General features: G+C 54.5%; 4 protein-coding genes across 4 annotated transcripts; 2 read left to right on the top strand and 2 right to left on the bottom strand.

Annotated features, from left to right (window-relative positions):
• Positions 1-660: 660 nt before the first annotated feature.
• MONBRDRAFT_11954 (uncharacterized protein) lies at positions 661-2,294 on the top strand (the record flags this gene model as incomplete). Its single annotated transcript, XM_001749787.1, has 7 exons — positions 661-759; positions 903-1,022; positions 1,121-1,191; positions 1,345-1,426; positions 1,559-1,663; positions 1,764-1,910; positions 2,007-2,294. The coding sequence occupies 7 exons, from the start codon at positions 661-663 to the stop codon at positions 2,292-2,294; spliced, it is 912 nt and encodes a 303-aa protein (XP_001749839.1).
• A 119-nt stretch (positions 2,295-2,413) lies between these two features.
• MONBRDRAFT_38883 (uncharacterized protein) lies at positions 2,414-4,688 on the bottom strand. Its single transcript, XM_001749732.1, has 4 exons — positions 4,520-4,688; positions 4,192-4,341; positions 4,006-4,113; positions 2,414-3,899 (listed from the first exon to the last, which is right to left on the bottom strand). Exons 2-4 carry the CDS (start codon positions 4,318-4,320, stop codon positions 2,643-2,645), a joined length of 1,494 nt encoding a protein of 497 aa, XP_001749784.1. The 5' UTR covers positions 4,321-4,341; positions 4,520-4,688; the 3' UTR covers positions 2,414-2,642.
• Positions 4,689-5,465: 777 nt separating this feature from the next.
• Positions 5,466-6,727, top strand: MONBRDRAFT_11952 (uncharacterized protein; the record flags this gene model as incomplete). The annotated part of the gene is made up of 2 exons (XM_001749786.1): positions 5,466-6,512; positions 6,611-6,727. 2 exons carry the CDS (start codon positions 5,466-5,468, stop codon positions 6,725-6,727), a joined length of 1,164 nt encoding a protein of 387 aa, XP_001749838.1.
• Positions 6,728-7,548: 821 nt separating this feature from the next.
• On the bottom strand, positions 7,549-15,243 carry MONBRDRAFT_29328 (uncharacterized protein; the record flags this gene model as incomplete). The annotated part of the gene is made up of 18 exons (XM_001749731.1): positions 7,549-7,905; positions 7,992-8,124; positions 8,244-8,432; positions 8,839-8,889; positions 9,015-9,313; positions 9,467-10,095; positions 10,232-10,341; positions 10,472-10,716; positions 10,824-10,944; positions 11,012-11,095; positions 11,181-11,291; positions 11,819-11,868; positions 11,982-12,299; positions 12,449-13,615; positions 13,783-14,412; positions 14,557-14,899; positions 15,009-15,091; positions 15,187-15,243. The coding sequence occupies 18 exons, from the start codon at positions 15,241-15,243 to the stop codon at positions 7,549-7,551; spliced, it is 4,977 nt and encodes a 1,658-aa protein (XP_001749783.1).
• Between the last annotated feature and the right edge of the window lie 718 nt (positions 15,244-15,961).

Raw genomic sequence — 15,961 nt, 5'->3', positions numbered from 1 at the left:
GAGAGAGAGAGAGAGAGAGAGAGAGAGAGAGAGAGAGAGAGAGAGAGAGAGAGAGAGAGAGAGTTTGAGAGAGAAGAGCAAATCACGTTGGTCAAACGTGTCGAACATCCAATTAAAGTATAATACTTGATCCACATAAAAGTATTATACTTCAACTTCAAAATTGGTTTACCAAGTGTTGGTGTCTGCTTTGGGGTCTCTTTTGTTTTCAAGCTGTTGGAGTCCAAACAGTCAGCAGCAGCAGCAGCAGCAGCAGAACACCGCTTCTTCAGGTCAGCCGTCACTGCTCTCGCTGCTGGTAAATGGCAGCGGGTGATGCGTTTTCGTGCTTCTTCGAGTAAAACGTGGGGGAGGTGCTGCCATGTTACACATATTTTGTTGATTGGGTCAGGGTGCTGCACCCTGGTCTCCTGCATAACGCGAGGTTGACGTCCGAGAGAGCGGGAGCCAGTGTGTGTGGCACTGATTGACGTGGCGGTCACTGAGTGAAAGCAAGGCGATGGCTCTTTCTCGCTCCACTTTAATAGCTGCCGCCTGTCGTGCTCGTTTTGGCCACCTTGTGCCGCTCCTGCTCATCATCTGTGTCATTTGTATGCTTGACAGCCCAACTTTCCAGCACCCGCAGTACCCAACGCAAGGATGGAACGGCTCTTGCAGCAGATGCAGGGTGGCATGCCCGGCATGGGCGCGCCACCCTCAGACCAGCCGACGATGGACACGGCTGAGACGGTGCACATCTCTTCCCTCGCTCTGCTCAAGGTCCGCTTGACTGTACAGAGCATGCTTTTCGCACCCGGGCTCGGCTTTAGGTTTTGTTGCCTTTTTTTTTGTTTGTTTCCGAAGCCTTAACGACAATGCTTTCTTACTCCATGCTATGCGTCTGGTGCCCTCGCGTCTTATAGATGCTCAAGCACGGCCGTGCCGGTATTCCCATGGAGGTCATGGGCCTCATGTTGGGCGAGTTTGTGGACGACTACACTGTGCGCGTCATCGACGTCTTTGCCATGCCCCAGAACGGCACGGTATGGTGCAGTGTTCAGCCCGCCCCAGACCGAAACGCTTGTCCTTTGCATCACGGGTTCCGGATCATATCTTATGCCCTCGCGTCACCTTGTATCAGGGCGTGAGCGTTGAAGCCGTGGACCCCGTCTTCCAGACCCAGATGCTGGACATGCTCAAGCAGACTGGCCGGTATGTACATGAAACTCACCCTTGCTTGCCTAACTCAGCGCAACCAGGGCCGGAGCGACCAAATCGCTCCGGTATATTTTTGAAAATGCATCTTGGCCTGGATTTACCGACTGATTGCTTTTCCTGCTGTCTGTGCTGCCGGTGACGTGGCAGACCGGAGATGGTGGTGGGCTGGTATCACTCGCATCCCGGCTTTGGCTGCTGGCTGTCAGGCGTCGACATTAATACCCAGCAGGTGAGAGTGTGCTCGCACATGGCCGTGTCGAGGATGCCGAGATGGAGGTTGCTCATGCGTGTGCCCAATGTTTGCAATGGCCTTGGTTGTGGCGCTGCTGCCCCGCACCTCACTTTGCTTTGGCTTCTGCAGAGTTTCGAAGCGCTGAACCAACGCGCGGTGGCCGTCGTCATCGATCCGATCCAATCTGTCAAGGGCAAGGTTGTGATTGATGCTTTCCGCCTGATCAACCCCCAGGTGGGTCAAGTATCATGCTCGCATGCGCAGTTCCGCAGACACGCCAAACATGACGGCAGACACGGTTGCACTCACGCCATGGCTGATGCTGGGAACGTAGACCTTGATGATGGGCCAGGAGCCACGTCAGACAACGTCAAACCTCGGCCATCTGGAGCGCCCATCGTTGCAAGCGCGCATCCACGGCTTGAACCGTCACTACTACTCTCTGGCCATCAACTACCGCAAGAACCCTCTTGAGGAGAAGGTGTGTCCAAGCGCGCGCGTGGTGATGGACCGTAGGCTCATTTTTTGCAAAGGCGATGCCAGCTCACAGGTATTTGTTTGTGTAATCGTGATACAGATGTTGCTGAACCTGCACAAGCGCCCTTGGGATCATGGTTTGACGCTGGAGGACTTTGAGAAGCACAGCCACGACAACAAGCAGGCGGTCGAGGAGATGCTCAAGCTGGCCAAGCTGTACAATAAGTCTGTGGAGGAGGAAATGTCCATGACCAAGGAGCAGCTGGCTATCCGTCACACGGGCAAGCAGGATCCCAAGCGCCACCTGGCTGAGAAGATTGACGTTCTCATGAGCAGCAACATTACTCAATGCCTTGGCGCCATGCTCGACTCGGTGGTGTTCAGCTAGCTGATCTAATCATTCTCTTGACCCCAATCCCCCGTTGCCGTGTTGTGTTGTGTTGATGTGTATCGCACTTGTACATCAGAAATTGACTGCCTGATCATCATCACACAGGAATCGTCACAGACGGTGGCTGTTTGAATTAGTCAGTCAGCTGGCTTTGGCAGACGAGGAATCAAGTGTACAAAGGTGAAGAGGGAGACAGAACAGAAGGACAGAGACACAAAACTTGGGAGTTGAAAAAAATCCGCAAAAGCTTGTAAAAAAAAGTCAGGGGGTACACGCAAGCAAGCTCGGCCACTCTAGACGCAGCACATAGGTGCGTTGGGCAAGCGTTCAGTGTGGCGGGCGTCACTAATGGTCGAGGATTCGGAGGTTGCCAGTCACAATCTTGTTTTCGAGAACGGAGCCCTGGGGAATGTCGATCGAGTCGTTCTCCTGCGCAATGATAATGACAGTGCCCCGCAGGATCACATTCTTGCCAAATTTGACGTCACCGCTCACGGTCAAGTGATCCAGCTCCAGAATGTCGGGAATGTTCTCAAAGCGACGCAAAAAATCCTTGACCTTTTTGAAGTGGTCACCCAGCTTGATCAGAGGCACCGAGTCAAACAGGCGCGAAGCGTTCATGGACAAGGTGCCGTGGCGCAGCTGGTAGAGATTGCTCATGACGAGGAGCAGGTCGGAGGTCTTTTTCACGGGCAAAAAGCGGCTGCGAGGCACGTTGATGCCAATGGCACCGTTGAAGTTCTTGATGGCCGAACCGACGGCTTGCTCCAGTTGAATGATGACACGGCCGTCATCGAGCGTCTTTTTGTTCTCAATGACCTCCATGTGCAGGGACTCCTCTTCCACGAGGCGCTTGATGGCGTGCAGGTTGATCCAGAGGTTGTTGGTGTTGAACACGCGGAACTTGGTGACCGACTTGAAGTCCTCTTCGTGATCCTTGGGCACCTGTGCCACCTCGAGGAGGCGAATGCGGCCCTCGTACTCAATGAGGGTACCACCCTTGACATCAGCGCGTGTCTTGTCTGTGACTTCCATGACAAACTCGCAGTCGTTGCCAGGGCGGGTAACGTAGCGGAGAATATCCTCATCCACTGTGGCGCCAAGGTTGTCAATGTTGCTGATGAAGACCCATTCCTTGCCGTCATCCAGCAGCTCCTGGAGCAGACCAGAGTCGTAGAATGAACGGTACAGATCGCCGTGGCCTGGGGGATACCAGTCCTCATCGCTGTTGTCCGTGTTCTTGGGGAGGGGCTGCAGGGTTTCCTTGAGGATACGGGGGTACTGGCTTTGGTTGAAGACCTTGACCTCGGTCTTTTTGTACTTGCGAAGAACCTTTTGGGTATCATCGTGGGTGTTGAAGGAGTTCATCAGCACCAAGGGCACGGTGGTGCCGTAGCTGTCGTTGAGATGCTCGATCTGGCGAACGCAAAGGTCCAGAAAGGTGAGATCGTTGCGGACCGAGATGACGCTCTTGGGGCCAACACAGCCCATGGAGGTGCCGAGACCACCGTTGAGCTTGAGAACGGCCAGCTTGGACAAAGGCACGCTCAGTTCACTGGCCGCCTTGGGTTCCCCGGCAGCCACTGTTGCATGTGGCACAATCTAGTGTGCGGCAATTCAGAAAAGGGGAAGGCAGAAATGAGTACCGAGACACAGTGGTGCAGACGGCGAGGAGGTGGGGGGAGAAAGGAGTAGCTTTGGCACGCACAGAGCCAGCCGGCGGCGGGCGGATCTTGTCCCAGCTGATCTTGGTGCCGCGCTCGCCCATGTACTGATCAAAGAGGGTTTGGAAGCCCTTGCAGTTGCGCTCGACCTCCTGCACACCAACGCAAGTAAGATGACGGCACCAGGGCTGGTTTAAGGAGATTGTGGGCAAAAATGAGCAGTTTCTTACGTCGCGGAGGTTGAGGGGAGCGGTCATGATGAGCTTGGAGAGCTCCGCCGAGAGGGTGAGCGCTGCATCGCCTTGCTCGTGCGAGTACGAGGTCACGCTGTTGAGAGATTCCGAACGCTTCAACGCCATGGCGATGTTTTGCAAACGGAGCTGTTGCCAAAACGCACAATCAACACGCACGGTCGAGTGAGGAAGTTGCTCATCACCAAGAAGGTCAAGGCCCAGAGCATCAAGTAACTCCACAAAGGTGACTCGCAGATTCACATGGAATGTGTGGCAGTGCAAAAAAAAGAAAAAAAAGATGGCTCCAGCACAGTGAGCATCTCACCTATTGACGGCGGCGTAAATTCGATCACAGTCAAGCGCGCTCCAATCAAGCCAATAGAGTTGCCTTGAAGTCCACGTGCACAGCTGCCAAAGCACCAGTCAAGTAGCACACACACTGCCCGCCCAACGCAGAGATGATGATGACGATGACGATGACGATGAAGCCCTGCGAGAGAGAGAGAGAGAGAGAAAATGCCGCCACTTGTTCATCTACTCCTTATGATCATCATAATAATAAATAACTGTTGGTTTTGTTTGGTGGTGGTCCAGCCCGGCTATAATAAGAGGTTTCTCATATGGAATACCATCAATTTTGAACAGTGTGATCTGCACATGAATCCCCCAGGCCATCCATCCATCCATCGCCTGCCCGATTGCCAGCCCGACCGGCTGCCCTTTCTCCCCCCTCCTCCCCTAGTGCTCCTCCTGCCCTAATTCAGTCGCGATTGCCATTGCGCCAATAAAGTATAATATAATCACACTTTGGATATATTAAAGTGTAGCGAACAACACACTATAGATGGAGGTGATTGCTTGCACATCACGCATGCCTGCGTTGCAAGGCAAACCCCTTGCCATGCTCTCATGCTCGGCAAGGTTAGCGTGCCAATGTGCAGGCACACCACATTCATCTCACTGGGTTCGCTTACTGTAAAGGATGAATATGGTCACTGAATTCGTGTATATTCACTGACATCGTCGAAATCTTTTTTTTTGAAATTTTTTTTTTCCGAGAGAGCGGCGCCTGGATCGATCGCACGCGCAATACAGAGGTGGCAGGCACGGTAGCAGGAGCGCATGCACCCTTGGGGACACGAGGAAAAGATAAGGCGTGATTCGAGAAGAACAAAGTCCAAGCTGAATGTCAAGGCTTGGCTGTCATTTATCTTGTACCGATTGCAGGCAGTGCTTGTTTGATTTGATCTGAGCGCAACATCGCCGCCAGCATGACGATCATGAACGCAACCGCGTCAGATGGCCCAGGCGTCTCACACGCAGTCCCCAAGCGGGCTGCCCACGGCGCGGGGGCAAATCCGCCACTGCGGCTCTGGCCCAGCACCCCTCTTTGGACTGATCGATTCCAGGCACTTCTTGCCGCCCGTGAAGCTCGGGCGAGCTCCCGCGGCCCCGCGAAAATGGCAAGCCTCAGCATGGCTGAGCATTTGCCAAAGCCGGAATCGCGTCGTAACGCTGCTCCTGCTCCTGCTTCTGCCTCAGCACAACTGAACCAAGCTTGGGCAACCGTACCGCGCCTCATCTCCTTTGACCAACTGTCAGCCCCAGAGCTCCCCGTTACACCGGTGCGCCGCTCTCCCACTCGACCACGCCGCCGGCGCTTGCAGCGGCCTCGATCGCAACCCATCGAAGGCATTTTACCCCTCGAGGCACCGCGGCCCGCACCGGCGCCCATGGGTAGCCTCCTGCCTAACGAGCCGGGCCTCGACTCTCAGCGCCGACTTCGCGCACTCCACGAGCAGTTGCGTCAGCATCAACAGCTATTGCAGCCACCGCCGCCAGCGCTACCCGGAGGCAACGCGAGCGATGCCAGCGGATCGGAACCTTCCTCGCCCTACGAGACAAATTCTGCTGAAAGCACACCCCGCTTTAGTCTCGCTTGCAGTGACCCTGGTGATATTGCCACGCCCACCGCGACCTCGACCCACGCCGTTTCTGCCCCAAACCTCCAAAACCTGGCCGTGTCCACCGAATCAGCTACCCCTCTCTCGCCAGAGGTACCCAGACGTCGAGGCTCGCGCTCTCTGCGATTGCGACGACGCAATAGCAATAGATTGAGTGAAAAGAAACGCGGCAGTGGTGACACCAACCTCACTGCTGCACCCCCAGACCACAGCCTTGCCACCAGCAGCCTTGCCACGTCTGTCAGCCACTCGTCCGCACATTCCGCGGCCAGCCCCACCCTTGCTCCTCGAGGCTCGTTTGAATATCATCCACATGCCCGCACAGAGCCTGGCGTGGAGACGCCGTTCTCACTTGTAAGCTAGACGCGCGTTGGGCCTTTGTGGACGGCACATAATGTCGCTCGCGGCGACATCCTGATTGGGAATCTCACGACCACCCAAACCCGCCTTAGATCATGGTGAAAAAACCCCAAATCAGCGGCAACACGGTCTTTGGACACGTGGTTTACCAGTGCCACGGCGTCCTTGCCGCTGATGTTCGTCCTGAGCGCATCGACCGCTCGTGCTAACCGCCCTGTGCCATTCTGACGGCTGGTACAACGCTTCGCAGTCACTTATCTTTGCATGTAAATTTGGTTCGCCTTGTGCTCGTGCAGGAGGGAAGCTATACCGTTCTCAAGCGCTATACAGCCTTTCTCGAGCTACGACGTGCCATCGTGCATGATCACCCCGAGGTAGCGTGGCACACCGTCCATCAAAATTGCTCGCTCTTTTCACAATTACAAATCATGGTCAATCGCCTTGTTCAACCTCGCAGACCCAGGCTTGGTTGCCCCTGCTACCGGAGAAAAAGCTCTTGGGCAAATACCAACCTCAGATTTTGCAGAGCCGCACTCAGGGCCTCAACGCATTTCTCCACGTTTTGCGCGAAAAGCAACGGGATCTCCCCATTCTCAGTCGTTACCTTCATCGTTTTTTTGCTGCCTAAGTAAGCTCCCCGCTACACGACTCGGTCTGACTCAGCTCCTGTCTGGCGCAACACACGGACATGCGCAAACAAGTTGATAAGGGGGCTCATACCAAAGCCTTGTCATGTCTTGTCAAATTAAAGATTATCAGAGGAGCGAGCAGCGAGTCGAATTTACTCGCAGACAGTGACGGGACACGGCTATGAAATGCTCTCTTTGGAGCGCACAAATAGGCACTTGTAGGCATACAAAACAAAACAACGCAGTCGCACAACAACATTATGATACTGGATGTGTTATGACCTCAAAATAAAACTGATTTCAAAAGCCATCTATGAGTAGCCCGCCGCCCTTGAAGTTGAGCATCCTGCCACACATAGTCATATCACATTTCCTGAAGTGGCACAAAACTCGCAGCCCGCCTATAATTTTGAGGCCCCGGACAGCTGAGCAGCCGTGACACCATGGGCCTTGGCGAAGCGCCTCAGCTCAGCCGCTGCAATCGACACCAAATGCACCTCGTCGGGACCATCCGCAATGCGTAGCGTGCGGGCACCTGCGTACATGAGTGCCAGTGGTAGATCTGCGCTGACGCCCGCACCTCCATGGACTTGAATGGCGCGATCCAACACGGCCTGAGCCATGCGAGCCACGGTCACCTTGGCCGTCGCCACGTGGGTGCGTGCTGCCTTATTGCCGTCTTGGTCAATGACATGGGCCGCTTGTAAAACGAGCAAGCGACTTGCATCGATTTCCATCCGCGACAGAGCCACGTATTCCTGCGTCACCGGCACACAGCCCGGCCGTATGTCAGTTGCAAATTATAAACCCAATCCTCTCAAGCCTGGAGGCAGGCACAACTCACCTGAATCATCCCATGACGTGCCAGTGGTCGTCCAAAAGTCTGGCGCGTCAAGGCTCGCCCCAACATGAGCTCAAATGCACGCTCGGCCATGCCAATGGCTCGCATGCAGTGATGCAAGCGCCCAGGTCCCAAGCTATCAAGCAATGCGTCAGTGTGAGCAGCAGACCCGGCCACTCTCTCAGAGCCGCGCTCCGAAACAGATTGGCGATAAGAGGCACAATCCACAGGCCCAATATCCGGAGCAAGACGTACCGCCCCTGGGCAATTTCGAAGCCACGGCCTTCGCCCAGCAAGATGTTGCTGGCGGGAACACGAACGTTGTCAAACACCACCTCAAAGTGGCCATGTGGTGCGTCGTCATAACCAAAATGTGTCAGTGGTCGTATTTTACGCACACCCGGTGTGTCCATGGGAACTAGGATCATAGAGTGCTGCTGATGCCTGTGATCGTTGATCCACAACCCCCAACAAAGCCACAGTCACGCAGGCACAAAAAAAAAAAAAAAAAAAAAAAAAAAAAAAAAAAAAAAAAAAAAAACACAGACACAGACACAGACACAGACACAGACACAGACACAGACACAGACGCAGACACAGACACAGACACAGACACAGACACAGACACAGACACAGACACAGACACAGACACAGACACAGACACAGACAGGAGAAGGAGGCAGGGAATCAAGCGGTGGAGGGAACACAATATGAAAAAGGCAGAGAGCAAAATACACTGTGAGCTTGAAGCTGACAAAAGGCGCCTGAGTTGCCCCCCTCCCCCTTTCACCTTGCGCAAATGATCCCGAATAATTTTCTCCGGCCACACAAGGCGAAAATGCAAACCTACTTTGGGCGCTGCGGGTCGGGGGTCTGACCCATGACAATGGCCAAGCGACACCTGGCCAGAGACATCAGCACATACGAGCAGAGCAGACCGGTATGAGTTTGGCCGAGCAGTCTTCTTGGTCCAAACAGACCAAGGCTGAGCCAGAGCGAGCAAATGTTCAAAGCAAAGTCACACACCGTGGATCACCAGCACCCGTCGCCCACCATTTGCGGCCATTGATGCGATAGCCGTCACCATCACGCGAGATGGAACACGCCATGTTGGTGGCATCGGAGGAGGCAACGTCTGGTTCGGTCATGCAAAAGCATGAGCGGATTTCTCCGGCCAGCAGGGGCTTGAGCCACTGCTCCTGCTGAGCTGGCGTGCCGTAAAGATGCAACACTTCCATGTTTCCCGTGTCTGGTGCCGAGCAATTACATGCCTCGGCCGCCAAGAGCGAGCGCCCCGTGATTTCGGCCAGGGCAGCATATTCCAGCTGCGTGAGTCCAGAGATCGCTGGTAAGAACAAGTTGAAGAGACCACGCCGCCGCGCCTCGGCTTTGAGATGTTCCACCACCGGTGGGACTGCGGCCCAAGGGTCAGCCTGGGCGTGTAATTGTGCTGCCCAAACTGCTTCGGAAGGATACACCTCCTCTTCCATAAAACGCAAGAGGGTTTCGCGCAGCTTGGCAGCTTTAGAAGAGAGCTGGACTAGACGTAAGGCCGGAGGCAGCTGAGTAGCATGCTTAGGAGCCTGGTCTCCATGCGCCTGGCCCTGTGTCATGACGTGAAGGCCAACTTCAGCAAGCCGCTCAGCCACCTTCCGGAGCTCGCTAGCATTTGCTGCCGAAGCGTTGCCCTGGCGCGAGCGAGCAAAAACGCCTTGGGCAATGGAAGCGAGACGCAAGCAGCCCAGGCCGAGGTATTGTGCCCACGTCTGGGGATTCACGGCTGCCGAGCCATACTGCATGCGCACGTCTCCTTCAGTGGGCAGGCCTGCCACAGTGGAGGCTCGCAGACCGGGCAGCTCGACATCGCCAATGGTGATGGAGTCCAGGTGAAAAGGCAAGCAAAAGTATGTCAAGTCAGCAAGTGGGTGGCCGATGGCGCAGAGCTCCCAGTCCAAGACTGCAATCACGCGAGGTTCAGTGGGATGGAAGATGACATTGTCGATGCGAAAGTCGCCGTGCGTGAGACAAGTTTGCTCATCGGTTGTGTGTTGCTTGGCGGCCGCTTCGAGCTGTGTGTTGAGCTGCTCCAGAGCTGGCAGCGGCGGTACTGCAGCACGATGCCCCGCAAAAGGGAAAGGAACAAGAGCAGAGCAAAACAGGGTCACAAATAAGGACTTGATAGGTGCCATCATGTATTTGCGTTCTAGCAGATAGGTACAGCACAAGCCCTGGCAGTTTCGTACCGACGGTGCAGGCCAGCTGGTATTGCTTGAACCACACGTGTCGCTGGCGGCCAAAATAAGAGCCCCTCTTGCGCATGGTATCTGGCAGATCCATCTGGGCAACGTCCAAGCTGTGCAATTTTCTGGGCGGGCCAGGCAGCAAAAGTCCAAACATCAGTGGGCCCAGTTTGCTGCATATTGCGCCACCAGCCGAGCTCTCGACCAACAAGAAGCAGCGCGACGCGAGCACATCTAGCTCACTTGAGGGTGGCGACGACAGCATCGTAGTAGAGGCGGCGCTGAGGCTCGGGCAGGGACTTGAGTTCGGGATCGCGGAAGATGCGGCCTTGCACGTAACGCATCACATAAAAGGGGGTTCCGATGACGCGATCATCATCAGAGAGCAGCAAAGGCTCTGGAACGGGAAAGCCCTGCTGATAGAGCGCCCGAAGCACGGCATATTCGCGCTCAACTTGATGGGCCTTGGGTAGCAAAATGCCCGGTGGCTGACGGAAAGAAGAGCCGGTGCCAAAAGACAGGAAAGGATGATTGAGTCAAGCGCAGTGGCCAGCAGCGAGCGTGCGCTTTCCATGCCAAAGAGGACGGGGACTACCTTCTTGCGGACAACGAGCTGGGGGCCTTGATCAGGCCAGGCCAACCAAAAAGTGGGGTTGCTCTGACCATTATTAAACTGACGCACGGTCACACCACCGCCCTTGACAGCCGGCAACCAACTCAACCGCGAGCAGAGAAAGCCAAGCAGGCCATCCACATCGAATCGGTGCGCCTTACGGATCTCACCCGCCTCGATCGCGCTCGCCATGCTTCACAATCATGAAAATCTCTCTCTCTCTCTCTCTCTCTCTCTCTTTCACAAAAAACTTACTGCATCCAAATGTTAGAAAACAACAACAACAACAAACAAACAAACAAAAAAAAAAAAAACAGTCTAAGTGATCAAGTGATCGACGTTGTAGAGAGGGAGAGAGAGAGGGGGGAGAGAGAGGGAGAGAGAGAGAGGGAGGGAGAGAGGGGGGAGAGAGAGGGAGAGAGAGGGAGTGTGTGAATTGTTGAGGGGAGGCTAGAACAGGATATAGGGGGAATGAATTCTCAACACAAGTCCCCAAACGCATTGTCGGTACACCGAATAGTAGACACACAGAAGAGAAAAGCTCAGTACAACTTCAGAGTGGCAAACAGCCGTTCCCATGCAGAATGGCGGAGAACAACAAAAAAAACAAAACCAAAACTAAGAAAGGAAAGCAAAGTCTGGCAGAGGCAGCAATCACCGCTGTCGCATAAGAACAACAACATCAACAACAACAACAAAAAGAGGATACCGTCAAAACACGCGCCAATCCTACAACGGGCGCTCGCAACAGGAAGGCACTCAAAGAAAGAAGAAAGAAAAAGGTGGCCGCAAAAGAAGAGTAGGAAGAAAGTGTCGAGAGACGCACGGGCCAAGCGAGGCGCCAAGTGGCTCACAGGCCATGCAAACCAAGAACAGACACAAGAGAACAAAACTTTTCAAGCAAACTTTAGGGTGTCGTGGCGTATATAATATCTGCTGACGGCGCGAAACGGCAAAGGAAGCTCATGCTTCATGACTTGGCATTCTTCGGGACCGGAGTTGAGGGCAGGCTACGCTTGCGCTCCGGCTACATCAAGAAGAGGCAGGAGGCCAGTCAGCATGAGAAATGTCAGTCACGCCAAAGAGTAAGAACCAATGATGAATGACACGGGCGTTTTTTCTTTCTTTCGATGCACGGACCTTTTTGACACCGCTACCGGGTGTTGAGGAATTGGAACCGTTGGACTTGGCGGTGGCGGGCGAAGCAGCGGTACCAGCTGCATCATCAGCCGCAATGGCAGCGGGTTTGCTGAGGTCGTCGGTGCTTGAATCTTGTTCCAGCAAGGCAAAGGTCTTGAGCTCATCGGACGCCGATGCGGCCACAGGGCTTGAAGCTTGTGGATCAGCGCGCGTATGAATGTGGCGGACAGCATTGGTACTTCGCGGGCTCAATGGAATGTCGATCGCCGGCTTGGTGGGTGTCATGGACATGGTCTGCAGATCATATGAAGCACTCAGCTGCTCGCAGGTTGCAATGGATGATGAGCAAATGACAATTCACCAGAGGGAAATGGAAGCACAATGCACGCCCGTTCAAAAAGTACAATCGGCGGCCACAGAGAGCACCAAGAATCCAGGATAGCGAGCAAAGCGAGCAAAGACCGCACCTCTTCGTCTGAATCTGTATCAAGCTCCTTATCTTCGCTGTTATCTCCTTCGTCCTCATCCACAGGTTCGTTGGAAGCACCGCGAGCCAAGCCATCCATGGGCACAGACTTGACGGTCCAGCCGGCCTCCTCATCGACATCTGCATCCGCCATATCCTCTTCATCCTCATCCTCATCCTCGCTACTGTCGCTCAGGGGCAGCCCTCCACCAGTGGCCACAGCAGAGGGCGTACGTACACCCGATTCTGACTCTGATGCAGAGCTATCCAAATCAGCTGCTGCGGGGGCTGAAGCATCACCCGAATCATTGGTTGAGCTGGCAACGGCCTCGTTGACAATGGGCACGGACATGGACGTATCCAATGCGTCCGGAGCGGGTTCATCGTACGCAGGCTCCTGGACCGAGCTGATACCGTCCACCACAAACGGGGCAAGGTCGGTGTCATACACGAGGCCCGGGCTGAAGATGCCATCCATGCCATAGTTGAGAGCTATGTCCTCTTCGCTCTCTTCGGTGCCGTGGGCAGCGGGTCGGAAGTCGGGGAACTTGGGCGCCAGCTCGGCGGTACAAAAGTCCTGAAATGCCGCGCTATTGTCGGCGGCGTTGTCGCTGACATCGCCGGTGCCGGCGACTCGCATGTAGTCCTCGGCAGAGCGGGGGACGTAAAAGTCGCTGTCATCCGAGTCTGCAAATCCTTGGGGTGGAGCACCACCCAGCGGCTCCTTGGCGACTTTCAACAGGGGACGAATGTGCTGATCCACGAGGGCACGCCAGCTGGACGCAACGCCCGCAACGACGTCTGAATCACCAAAGAGTGTCAGAGGGTCGCGTGGGGAGCCTTCCAGTGCCAAGATGCGATCCGCAATTTTGAGCCAATAGCCCATGTAGCCAAGGCGGTGGCCCTTGCCTTCTGATTGCACGCGGTTGTTCTCTGCCCACAGATCCAAAAGACGCTGGAAGAGGTTGTAGTCCACAAAAACGTGACGATACAGGTCGTTGACGGCTTCGGCCGCAGCAGGGTCGTCATCTGTCGGTACAAGCTCGGAGTCATCATCTTCATCCTTCCTGCCAGCTGCGGCATTGTCGGGGTCTGGAATAGCCAGGCTCAACATGTCAAAGATATACTTGTGCATAAAGTTGTTCTCCGGATAATCGCCGAGGAATGCCTACATGGGCGCATCAAGCAGTTCATGTATTATGAGTCAACATCCCATACACACTTGGAAGAGCCGCAATACTGGCGCTTGCGCTTGTTACAATCGTGCGTGTGGGTACGAGCGTGTTCAAGCGAGTGCGAGTGCGAGTGCAAGGGCGAGGGGAGGAGGCTACTGACTAGACAGACGCCGACGGTACCGGCTTTAATAATTTCCTCAATCATGTCATGATGCCGAAACTCCATCAGGGCCACAACAAGGTGAACGGCCGTCAGTCGCAGCTTGCCCACGGGTTTCTCCAAGACACCGCTGCCGGTTTGCAAGGGTTCCTCGCGCTTGTGCGTGACCACAATGTCATGCAGCTGGCTGAACTTGGGGGCCAAAACGGCCAAAACGCCTTGAACTTCTTGCTTGTGGCGAGCCCGATCGATGGAGGAGAACTCTTGGTCATCGTCCACAATTGGGGGCTCACGCACCAGCTCCAGCAACACCTCGAGGCTATATTCGAGGGAGAGCGATGTGCCTTCAAAGCAGTCTTTGAGAATTTGCTCCACCGTGTCCTGGCGCAGCAGAAACGCCAACAAGGGGCTGGGTGGCGAGTCACCAGCACGCTGCCATTGGTCAGAGGCTTCGCGGCGACAGTTGATCACAACCTCCGAGATGTAGCGATGCACGTTGCTAAGTTCTTCGGCATCTTGCTGCTCAGCTGGTGCCAGCTTTGAGAGAATGTCTTCGACAAAGTGGTGCTCGTTGGAGGTGAGCCAATCCTGCAGATTCATCTCACTCCCAGAGATGCAGACGAGTAATTCCTGTTGAGCAGCCGGGGCAAGGTACGCCGCCAAAGGGTGACACATGGACATGGTGAGCGAGAGTGAGATGGGACATGGAGACATGCAACTTTGATCACAATTGGAAGGGCAACCGGCACGGCAGGGATTCATGGGCACACGAACCACAACAGCCGGTGTTCGTATGTGCTTGATGATACTGCGCAGGTGCTGAGGATTCTCCTTCAGATGGGCGGCCATGCTCTCGTTGGACTTTTGAAAGAGGCCGGAGAGCACGCGGACAACAAAGCTGGCATGCAAAGGATGCAGGACTTCATCTTGTTCAAAGTAGGCGTAAAACCTGTTGAGCACAGGCGCTTCGCTGACGGCAGAAGTCATGGACCAGGCGTCGCACGTTAGGACCTCGCTGGCAATGGAGGAATACTTGAAGCGGTTCATCTCATCGGGGTCATCAGGCATGTCCACGACATAGCGGATCAAGCGATCCAGCTGTGCTTCAACAGTCAAGCTGTTGGGTGCACAAGGCAAGGCACAGGTGAGTGACAGATTGAGGTGACGTGACACGGCACAAATCGCTTGTGCCATGACAATGGGCGCAGGGGCATGGCTCAGCTTACTACTTGAGCAGCTTATCATTGCTGGCCTTGCACTCTTGCAATACATCGTCCTGGTCCAAGATTTGTTCAAGCGTGCAAGTTTCCTAGGTCGGGATGGTCGGGCACGAGTTGGCTATTATTATGAACATTGACGTTTTTGTGACCGACCGCGCGTTTCCAGCCCTTGTTCAAGACCCACCTCGTCCAGGATCTTGTCGATCTGCGACGTGCTATTAAAGTCAAACTCCCAGAACATGGTGATGATGGAGGCGAGGTAAAGGGCTACCCGGAAGAGCTTTGATGTACGAATGGGCCCTGGCCGCTGCCGCGCTGAGGCTCACAGCACTCCCCTTGAATCTTGAAGCAGGAAATGGCTCAAAAAAAACGTCTAAGAATGCCAATGAAATAGCGGAGGGTGAAGGTCAGCCATAGACAACATCCTCATTCTTCTCTGCAAAAGCCATGTTGGGTCCTCAGCAGCTAGACGAGCGGAGCAGAAAAAAAAAAAGAAACACAAGATGGAGAGAAGAGAAAAAAAAAAAAAAAAAAAAAAGAAAAAGAAAAAGAGAAAAAAAAAAAACCACAGCACGATCCAAGCCAACACCACAGGCGTCCTCGTCTTGTAGCCGTAGTGACGATGGCAATGCCAGTCCCAAAGTTGAAATGATGCCAGGGGTGCCGCCATCTCGCAGCGTCCGCGGCCCTCCTCTCTCTTGTCTCTTTCGTTTGCGTTGTAGCTGCATCCTGGGGTTGACATGGGGAAATTAAACTAACCAAATCAACGACAAGCCTGATCGGTGACACCAGCTTGAAAGATCCTTTGGTTCACAGCCACAAAAAAAAAAGGCCGGTTGGAAACTGCAGCAGCCGCCTGAGCATTGCAAAAAATCACCAGCAAGCGTGAGCCCTCAAGCAAACTCGCGTGCAGGCCTTTACACATGTCCTGTCAAAAGAAAGTCTCGGGTACGAGATGC

This window comes from Monosiga brevicollis, genomic scaffold (genome assembly GCF_000002865.3).
Source record: "Monosiga brevicollis MX1 MONBRscaffold_33 genomic scaffold, whole genome shotgun sequence".
NCBI classification, from domain to species: domain Eukaryota; class Choanoflagellata; order Craspedida; family Salpingoecidae; genus Monosiga; species Monosiga brevicollis.
Note: the sequence above shows the minus strand (reverse complement) of the source record. Positions and strands in the feature narration are given on the sequence as shown.